The 10,135-nt window shown below is 36.6% G+C and overlaps 1 protein-coding gene and 1 long non-coding RNA gene across 2 annotated transcripts; both read right to left on the reverse strand.

Annotated features, from left to right (window-relative positions):
• Positions 1 to 870: 870 nt before the first annotated feature.
• LOC308686469 lies at positions 871 to 1,322 on the reverse strand. Its single transcript, XR_014029604.1, has 3 exons — positions 1,286 to 1,322; positions 1,078 to 1,179; positions 871 to 1,000 (listed from the first exon to the last, which is right to left on the reverse strand). It is a non-coding gene; the product is annotated as an uncharacterized lncRNA (long non-coding RNA).
• A 3,559-nt stretch (positions 1,323 to 4,881) lies between these two features.
• On the reverse strand, positions 4,882 to 8,124 carry LOC308686468 (uncharacterized protein; the record flags this gene model as incomplete). Its single annotated transcript, XM_081394889.1, has 7 exons — positions 7,734 to 8,124; positions 7,521 to 7,629; positions 7,350 to 7,430; positions 6,735 to 7,136; positions 6,531 to 6,622; positions 5,888 to 6,066; positions 4,882 to 4,936 (listed from the first exon to the last, which is right to left on the reverse strand). The coding sequence occupies exons 1-7, from the start codon at positions 7,812 to 7,814 to the stop codon at positions 4,882 to 4,884; spliced, it is 999 nt and encodes a 332-aa protein (XP_081251015.1). The 5' UTR covers positions 7,815 to 8,124.
• Positions 8,125 to 10,135: the final 2,011 nt, after the last annotated feature.

Below are 10,135 nucleotides of genomic sequence, written 5' to 3' on the forward strand. Positions count from 1 at the left end.
AATTGCAATCAGCAGTGTTTGAAAGGCAAAAGGCTGAAATCTATTCTTTTTTGAATGTGTGGTTCACAGTTTTGACAGCAGTGTGTTAGCATTTGAACACAGTAAATCCACAGTGTTGTGCAGGTTGTGGTTGAAGTCATGGGATAAGTTAGCCTGGTAATACCAAACTCTGCTACTTCACTTTGCTTTGTAGACAGAGTCTGGAATGGCATAATAGAGAAGTGTTTTCTCTCTTGCTAGGGGGCGCTTGTCTGAAGTTTAAAATCATTGGTTACCCGTAAGCCAATCACATAACGTTTGGTTATGGCGTGTGTTATGCGCATGCTCAGCCGCATCTAACTTCCACTGTAAACACATGTATGATGCGAAAACAAAACCATCGAGCGAAATACCGGAGTGAACATGGCTGTGAACGACTTTTGCAGATTATGTGAAGTAAATCTACGCATCCACAGTACAATCAGCGTCTACGTCACGCTCTCAGCCCGCCCTCTGTTCAATGATTGGCCCGGCCGTCCGAAGGCCGCTGGAAAACTGAAAGATAAGCTGCTATCTCAGACTGACTACAGAAGCGAAATGAAATTGAGCGGAAGTAGGAAGTCTGACGTAGTCAGGCTAGGGATAAGTGTGTAGAGTTTTAAAAACTGTTCAACCAATGAAAAATGAACTAGAGTTTGGTCCACATGAACTGCTGCTGTGCAGACTGTAGTTAGAGTTTTGCACATGTGACTCCAGTTGTGCTCACTGTTTAGCAATCAAAAAAAACTAACAATCAACTGGATTTTGTGAATTTAAAAAAAGCACAAAAACACAAGACATTAATTACCATCTCCTTGTGCTTCCCAAGGCAGAATAAAATCATCAGAGAGACTGCATGCTGCTTCGGTGTCAATTTTGTCCTCACAGCCAGGAATGGTGTTGTACAGCACTATCTTCTCTCTGAGTGTCTTTTTGAGCTCACCAAGTCTTCTCCGTTTGCGTTGCCTTGTTTGGTTACTGTCTGTAAGTTAAAAAAATAAATAAAAATTAACAAATTAAAATTACAACATGCAAGTTGAGTGATGTAGTATCAAATACCATTTTGTCGATACAGATCATGCTTCTTTCTTCGGATGGAAAAAATAATCTCATCGATTTCACTCTGGAGCTCTTCCTGCCTACTGTGAGTCCTGTGTCTCTCTTGAAAACCAGAAATAAGCAAAGTCGACCATTACAGAAAACACAGTATCACTACAAAAATGTAGAAAAATATATATGGAAATGTATACATCAGCGTGTTACATACCAGTGGCTGCCCATTGCTTGACATCACACACCCACCGATCAGCATCCTCCAAAGAGATGTGTAACTCCTGCTTGAGACTCAAGATTGGCTGCTTCCATTTCTGCTCTCTGTGTAGTCTATTTAAAAAATATAAAAAATTACAGAAAACATAGTTATCACTGCAAAATTAACCACAAATGCCCCCGAAAAAAATGCAGGGGAGAGCGCGATCACAGTCATAGTGTCTCCAGGGCCCAGAAAACACCTTAACATGCAGTCTAGGATTCTTACTTTGACAAATCTTTTCGCCAGTGTCTTGTGGAGACTCCACCTTCCTATTATCCATCCCATGGCAAGCACAGTTATCATATCTCCTCTGCCTATAAAAAACAAAAACAAAAAAAACAATAAGAACAAATCAATGGTACAATCTAGCATTGTGTCAAACACAAGGGTTAACCCTTTTTCAACCAACCTGACTTGGTCATGTACTTTGTAGTAAGAGCTGCCCTTGAAAGGAAGCTATTGACCTGTTCCACCTCTTCACCAACAGTATTTCCTGCACCCTCCTGGCTTCTACCGCCCCACCTAACCTGCTCCAAAGAATAAGATCAAGACCTTTATCATACAAATCTTATTAGTTTGTGTATCATCAATTGAATTTGAATTTTGATATGTTCAATATGTGAAAATATAAAATGTTCTGAGGTAGGATAACTATGAAAGAAAAGCTTTCACAACTGCAATTGTGCAGTTAGAACTTTTGGAAGGGATCAGGAAGCATATCCTACAAACAACCCTGCTGTTAAACCAGAATGATCAGTACTGTTGTAAAAGTGTTGAAATTAATGATATTAATGTTAATTATATTCAGTGGCGGATTTAGCAAATCGGGGGCCCAAGGCAAGGTAGAGCTATGGGCCCCCTCCCCATCCAATCTTTAAAAGAGAGCGAAAAAAATATGTATGGACTGAATGGTGGATAGGCAGGTAAAGCTAATCTACGGGGATGTAAAGGTTAGAGAGGAGAAAAAACGTCCCCTTTAAACCCTGCATACACTTCTTTACTCCTAAACAGAAACATGTTACAATGTTTAGCCTACATGGTACAATTTCTGGTAAGCTATGTTTTTTTTTTTTTTTTTTGCTTGACAAATTTCACCATTTCGATTCAATTCTTGTGATTTGATTCAATATTGACTTATTTGGATAAATATTAGGTAACGTTTCACAAGATAGGCGTTACTTTTTCTCAAGAAAAAAAAGCCCTATCAGCTGGTATAATTTAAGGTTAAAATAAGTAATATAGTAGCCTACACATATTTAGCCAAATACTCTCTATAATAGCTCTTATTTTTCTAGCCAATTAAATGGCTTTCCTGAGGTAAAGTTATGTGACGATTGCTCTCCAGCTGTTTTACAGCTTTCCACGGTTGAAAAACACTTATTGATCGATATTATGAAAGAGGAATATACATTTCGGTAACTTATACTGTATCTTTCAACATTGTTAATTCGTGTTTATTTACTATTAGCTAGAGATGATCAGTTCACGTGCCGCTAAAGGAATCTGTCACGTAACATTAAAACGGCAAAACGGTATTTATTGTTTGTATTTCGTTATAGAATTGACAGAATCTGAGAGCTGAGATTTTTTTAAATATCATGATTCATAAACTGCTCAGTTTTGTCTGTCGATCTCCGTGTCCTCTTTGCTTCACGATTTTTCTGTGCGTTGGACTTGGACGTTGTTGTTCCTGATCTGTATCCCCAACAGTAGCCGTAATAATACTTATCAGCGTCTTTTCACTTTTTTCTTTTATTTGAGCCGCTTGGGTAACTTCGAAACTTTAAATTTTCGCGTTTAGACTCGTCTTGCTCTGTTTGTGTATTTCCCAGTCCTCCTGTTACTGCGTGTTGTTTATCTTTCGCGCCGCGCACCTTTACGGACTTTTTGCTTTCCTCCCGCTTCCTCCTTTTTTCAGCACCGCTTGGGTAGCTAGCTTCGCTTCATTTTTACTCTGTCTCTGTCACTCTGTACACTCTTGTCTGTCAATCACTTCTTTTTCTCCGTCAGTTTTTTGGCACAGCCTTGTCACTTTCGCAGATGCGCAGTAAGTGAGATAATGGAATAATCCAATGTAGTGAGGCGGGGGGGGCCCCTCCTGTCTGCGACACTAATGATTTGATGCCATTTTTCGCAAATGGAGTTTTAGAAATATATAATTAAAAAAAAAAAAACTTAGACATAAGTTAATAGGGCATTTTGGGGGCCCCTAGGTAGCTCGGGGCCCAAGGCAATTGCCGACCTTTGCCTAATGGTAAAGTCCGCCCCTGATTATATTTAAAAAGTCCATAAGCATTGTGTGTGTGGGTGTAATATATATACACCGATAGAGATATATCCATATCCACACACACACACTAAATAAGTGTTTTTAAACTTGTCCTTGAGGATACCCAGCACTAAACATTTTGTATATCTCACTTATATGACAGTTTCTCACTTTTTTATGTTTCTAAAAAACTTAACATTAAAACGTAAACTTAGCTTGCACACAGTACCTCACATTTGCCAGTGTGAGCCTTGGCATGCATTACAGATAGAAAAGGCTTCATCGTGGTAAGGGGTTGGAGCTCAGAAAACTTTTCTGCCATCTTTTCTAAATAAGGCCAGTACCTGTAATGGAAAAATTTGCAAAACTGGTAATGAGACAAACCAGGATCTAAATGACTAGTACAATTCCTGTAACCAATCAAATAACACTATGACACATGTCAGTATGTAGTCATATGTATGGTAATGTGTTGTATCAGTACTGATAAGGTAGTAGCCATATTCATTTTCTAATTCCATATATATATATATATATATATATATATATGTATGTAAGGGATAATGTATAGTGAGCCGGTTGTTATAGTGAATAACAACCCCGACAGGCTGATCGGGATCCCGAAGCGGAGCTTGAATCAGCCTGAAGGGGTTGTTATTCACTATAACAACCGGCTCACTATACATTATCCCGCTTATTACATGGCTACCTACAAAATAAATAAATAATTTGCCGCGAATTATTGATTTAAAAAGGGGTTATTGATTTAAAAACGATTGTATTGCTTCCGCTAAAGAAAATAGTCCGTTCCGCGTCCATAGCAACGCGCTGTTTTTCATGGCAACGGTCTGTTATACTTCGATCAAGAAATAACAGACCGCATTCTACATTGGAATTCAGCCAAGCCATGTAATAAATAATATATATATATATCTATATATCTATATCTATATCTATATCTATATCTATATATATATATATATATATATATATATAGTGTGATTTTTAGTTAGTCATGGTGTTGTTCCCATGCATTACATATATTAATAAAGGTAAAACATCAGTACAAACTTCAGTTATCACTTGGCAATGGCTATCTACCTGCAAGCAATGTCCATACAAAAGAATGTTGCATTTGCAGCTTGTGCCAGCTCCTTCTGCAGGAACATTGGGTAGGCATATATTTCACCACGGTAGTGGTTCAAGCCTTGCAGCAAGATTCCATGTCTGCACACAGCTATTTCAAGGCCCTCTTCATCCACCTTGGCCCTGGACTTCTGTGCTACTTCTCTGCCTGCTGTAAATGTTGCCGGTCCGCAAACATCATGACCTGTCCTCTGAAAGTAGAAACAATATGTTACATGTAATCCCAGGACAAGAAAAAATAAAATTAAACAAAAAGAAGGGTTATGGAGTTAAATAAATCCTTACACTTAACATTTGGCTTCTAATTTGGTCAACAAAGGCAGATACTTTGCCATCTTGTGCAATGAACAGTCCATCAAAAAGAGATGGTTCTTCTGTCCTGTTAAATAAGAGGAATTCATCGCCAAGTCAACACAATTACATAAAAATGATTAAACGTTGCATTCACCTAAATTAATATGACAATTAACCATAAACGTGCCAAACATTTTAGTCTGTATGAATTACATTTGATCTTGAACACTGTGTTTAGAGTATTTGTCCTGTGGAAATTAATACTGTAATTTGGCATTAACTTGTGTAAGAAATAAAAAACATACTGTTTTAAGTACAGAAATAAATAACGTTATTTTTGTTTGTGTCTTCAGGCAACAGAAGGGAGACAAAGTTCCTGAACAATTTACCAGGTTGCTTTCATAGAACTGTAATATCATAAGCTTGTTTAAAACAGTGCTATATCTTTCAAAACACTTTTTAAATTGTAAAAGCATTTACGTTTAAATGTGAAGCAATCACACATTTGACACATTTTGTTACTTTCCATGAATTTCAAATAAAAGTATAATTATATAATAATAATAATAATAAGCCAAAAAAATATTATGTTGAAGAAATGTTTAGATGTCACAAAATGATTGTTATTTTTTACAGCAATAAGGTGAAGTATAGTTTCTCTATAAATAACTATCAGTCCATCCAACCAATAGCTATACTTGCTTTTCCTTTGGTCATGGCATGGGGGGTCTAGAGCCCATCACATCTAGCACTGGGTGACAGGGGAGATGCAGCATGGACACAAAAAGACCGCTGCACCACCCTATATCCAAAAAAATAAATAAATAAATAAAATCCACTTCACTTACCCTTTGGACTTCTTGAACCGGTAATGTTTTCTATTACCGTCTGCAGATATAGCAAGCATGTCTGGTGTACATGCTGGGCATTTAAAGGGCTCCATCAGGCACAGATCTTCTTTCTTAAAATTGCAGAAGGCAAACTCTCGAAAGACTCTGTGGAAGGTATCACCGCAAATACTACCCGTCTGGAAAGAAGGATGGCATTATTTTGGTTAATAAAAGATTTTAAAGTCTGGAATTCAAACACTTTGGAAATGAAAACAGCCCTTACCAGACCAGTGCAAAGACATCGATGTTCAAGCATTCTGAGAAATGCTTTTTGGGATAAAGCTGGGCTGGCTAATTTCATCTGCTCAAATGATGTGAACAGATCAAACTTAAACAGCATTTGGCAGCTAGTGGTTGCTGGCCAGTATCTGTATTAAAGCAAGTCACTAATCCCAGGAGTCCATTTGGAAGAGCAAAGTGGACAGCTTACACAAGGCAGACACAGGTGGTATGGACCTTAAAACAAACATGTGTTTACTATTTGACCTGTATTAGTACAGCACAGGACAAAATAATATAGTAAGCCATTATTATGCTTGACTTCATCTGGTCGGATATAAAAAGGTAGAAGGAAGTGACAAAACATACCGTTGATAGTCACCAATACAGTCTGCTTTCCTGGGATAATTATGAAGTCTTGGTTTAGACCACAGGAACAGATTTGCATTGGTGGAGGAATTGGAAGCATACACACTGCAGTAAATCAAATTTCAGAAAGTAATATCAGTAATGCCTACACATTTAAGTAAAAAAAATTAAATAAAAGGAAACTGCAGAGGGCACCTACTACATTATATGAACATACCTTGTTCACTGAGTTGATATTGGCCCCTTTCATCAACCACCACTACAGATGTTGGTGGAATAGGTTTTAAAAAACCATCAAACATCGCTTCCCTATCATGGAAAACATTTTTTCTGTGGATCTCGATGTCACATGATGAACAGAAAAACTGATTTCCTGAGGGAACACAGTCTAGGCATCGGACAACAGCATCAACAGTTTTGCATTGTTGACAGCAATGCTGGGTTACTGTCTCTGCAGCCAACATGCAATTCAAGATCTCTGGCATTGCAGCCCTGAATTTCTTTTCAGAGATGACCTGTCTTTTGGTCCATGCAGACATGGTGGGTGTCTCTTCTACTTCCACTGATGCAGAGACAGCGACAGAAGTTAACAGGTGTTTTAGCCTCTGAAGATTTTGATCTAAATTAATAAAAAATAAAATGATAATAAGGAAAAAGCCAGTTGCAATAATACATTTTAATAAAGCAAATTAGCAATTTCTTATATGGTTTTGTCACTTCATATGCATGATAGGAATGGGAATTACATACTTTAATAGTTGCCTATATGGTGACATTTTAAATTTAAATAGAAAAGCTGAAATTATTTAGGCTTTCAATTCAATATGCTTACCAAGACTTGGTACCTCTTGCGGAATATCATTCATTTGCACCTCCTCAACCTCTGAGATCTCCCTAGTGCCGGCAGGTTTAACTGCAAACACACGTAATGATATAGAAAACATCACTGCTGACCAAAAGCTTAGACACTTGTGAACAACAGTATGCAGTGTATTTTACTGACCAGATCGACTCTTCTGAACACGTTGTGGTAGGATGTACCCATGCTGGTCTCTCTTCCTCCAGGAAACATTGGAGACTTCAGTTCCCTTTTTTTTCCTTTTCTTTTTAGTCTGCAAGTAAAAACTAAATGATAAATTTTGGGGAAGCATTTGCAGAGGCGTTTTCTTTTAAATGTAGGTAAATAACATGATAGAGAAATAATGAAATATTTTACTTTTTGGGTTTCCAACTCATCAGCCATGGTTTTTGTTGCTTCCAGCCATTCATTAAATTGTTGTAATGACTCTGATGCCATTTGTAGATGTTTTTAAATAGAAATAATTGAAGGATAAAGTAAAAACATAAAAAAACAAAACAAAAAAAAAACAGGAAAGCGAGAAATAGAGAGAGAGAGGAGGAAAAAGAAACTGGCTCTTAAAAGAACCGATTGATTTGTAAAATATTTCAGTGATAAAGGATGGGTACAAAAGCCTGAAAACAAACAGATGAGATGATTAGACAAAAGAAACCAGGGCTCTGTAAGAGTGGGCACGGACTGGTCCTTGTCAACCTGTGCGTGCCTATAAATCTGAATGCACTAGTGCAGTGGTTCTCAAACCTGTCCTGGCGTACCCCCAACACTGCACGTTTTCTTTCTCTCCCTAATCAAACACACCTGACTCATCAGCTCATTAACCCATGTAATAATGAGCTGATGAGTCAGGTGAGTTTGATTAGGGAGAGAAAGCAAACGTGCAGTGTTGGGTGTGCCAGGACAGGTTTGAGAACCACTGCACTAGTGGGTATTATTAAATAAATTTTATTTTGCATGTGAAGTGGGGACACTTAATATTCACCAATATTATTGATCTGCCTGCATCACCATTATGAGAACTGAACTGATCTGGATAATGGCATCACTGTTTTCTCCAGAGCGGCTATATAAATAAACTAAATTAATGTTTTTGTTTTTTTTTTTGAAACAATCTGTATTATAAAAAGCAATATATAAATAAAGGTTACTTGACTTGTGGCTATAACCTAAAATAGGCAATAACAATGACTGTACAATGAACAATTGATTCCGTCAACCGATTTTGCCATTACTGCATTTTTTTAATTCTTTAAAATGTTATATACCAAGCTGAATTGATACCCTGAATTTAAATCATTTGGATAGCAGCTAGCTGTAAAACTGTTGTGACCTCATACTATTTATTTGTATAATGCTGAAACTACCTTTTTCTCTAAGAGAAAACATTTAACGTTACAGTTTTGGATACATTAGGCTGAAATTATTTGTCAATATGACAGAAATTGCAGATTATGCATGTGAAATAGCAACATGCTGCTAGCGATGAAGCTAACGTTAGCTAACTTAGTAGGTCGCAATGAAATAACGTAACATTAACAGTTACTTTCTTAAAGAGTAAAATGGCTATCGCAACTGATTTGTAACCCAGACGTCAAAATGCACTCATTTAGTTCCACATAAATTACAAAAAACACATACAACTACTTATAAATATATATTAAAAAAACAACAACATACTTAAAATTCACACCTTACCTGGGACTGTCAGGAAAAAACCTGGCCACGCCGCCTTCTTCGTCTTCTTCTTCTTCTTCTTCCTCCTTTTGGTTCATTGATTTTTTATTTTTTTATTCAGCGCCACACGAATGTGGTCAAATGATGATATGTTAAAAACTTTAGCTGAACTGAAAAAAAAAATCAATATAAAAATGCTGAAAATGTTTTAAAATCACTACATATGTCACGGTTTTATCATCTGTGGTGTTTTTTTTAAATCATCGTTTTTTTTTTACTTTGTTGTTACAAAAGGTTTATCTTAAGTTATTTAAAAAAATAAAAGGATAATAGTTTAATTATTTTGATGTGGTCCTTTACTTTCCAATACGTTGTTTTGAAGAAGAAAAGCACATCAAATACATAAAATTATATAGCCTAAATAAATTTAGGCCTACACATCTCAGTTTTCTGTATAAACCTCAAGTAAATGCAAAAATAAAACAAATACTATTTTGATTGGTAATGACGGTCAAACGCCATTTCATTACACACGACACCGTCATTATTAAAAGGAGCGCTAGAGGGCGGTTAACTTTAAAACGTAAGTATAGGTCGTAATAAGCTGCTTGCACATACGACCTTGATGGTCGTTTTTTGTAGGAGGACAGTCTCATAAATTGTGCTGGAAGCCCCACATCAAAAATTTGTGCATGAAGATGGCTAGGAGTATTGGTATATTGAGTAAAACCAGATATTGAACAAAAATACATTACATATTATGTACTGCACACTTATTTTGCCATATATGTTATACTGTGTGGAAATTTGGGGAAATACCTATAAAAGCAATTTACAAAATATTTGCACACTACAAAAAAGAGCAATCAGGATAATAAATCATACTGGGTATTACGAGCACACTAATCTTCTGTTTTTAAATTCACATTTGTTAAAATTTATGGACATTGTTACATTTAAAACTGCTCAATTTATGTTTAAAGCAAGCGGCAACATTCTAATCTGAAAAATGAAGCCTACCCGGAAGTGCGAAAAACTGCAATACATTGAAAATCCGCTAGGGGCAGGTCCCAAAAGGGAGCAAATGT

Source organism: Scardinius erythrophthalmus (assembly GCF_964197995.2).
Source record: "Scardinius erythrophthalmus genome assembly, contig: HAP1_SCAFFOLD_593, whole genome shotgun sequence".
NCBI lineage: Eukaryota > Metazoa > Chordata > Actinopteri > Cypriniformes > Leuciscidae > Scardinius > Scardinius erythrophthalmus.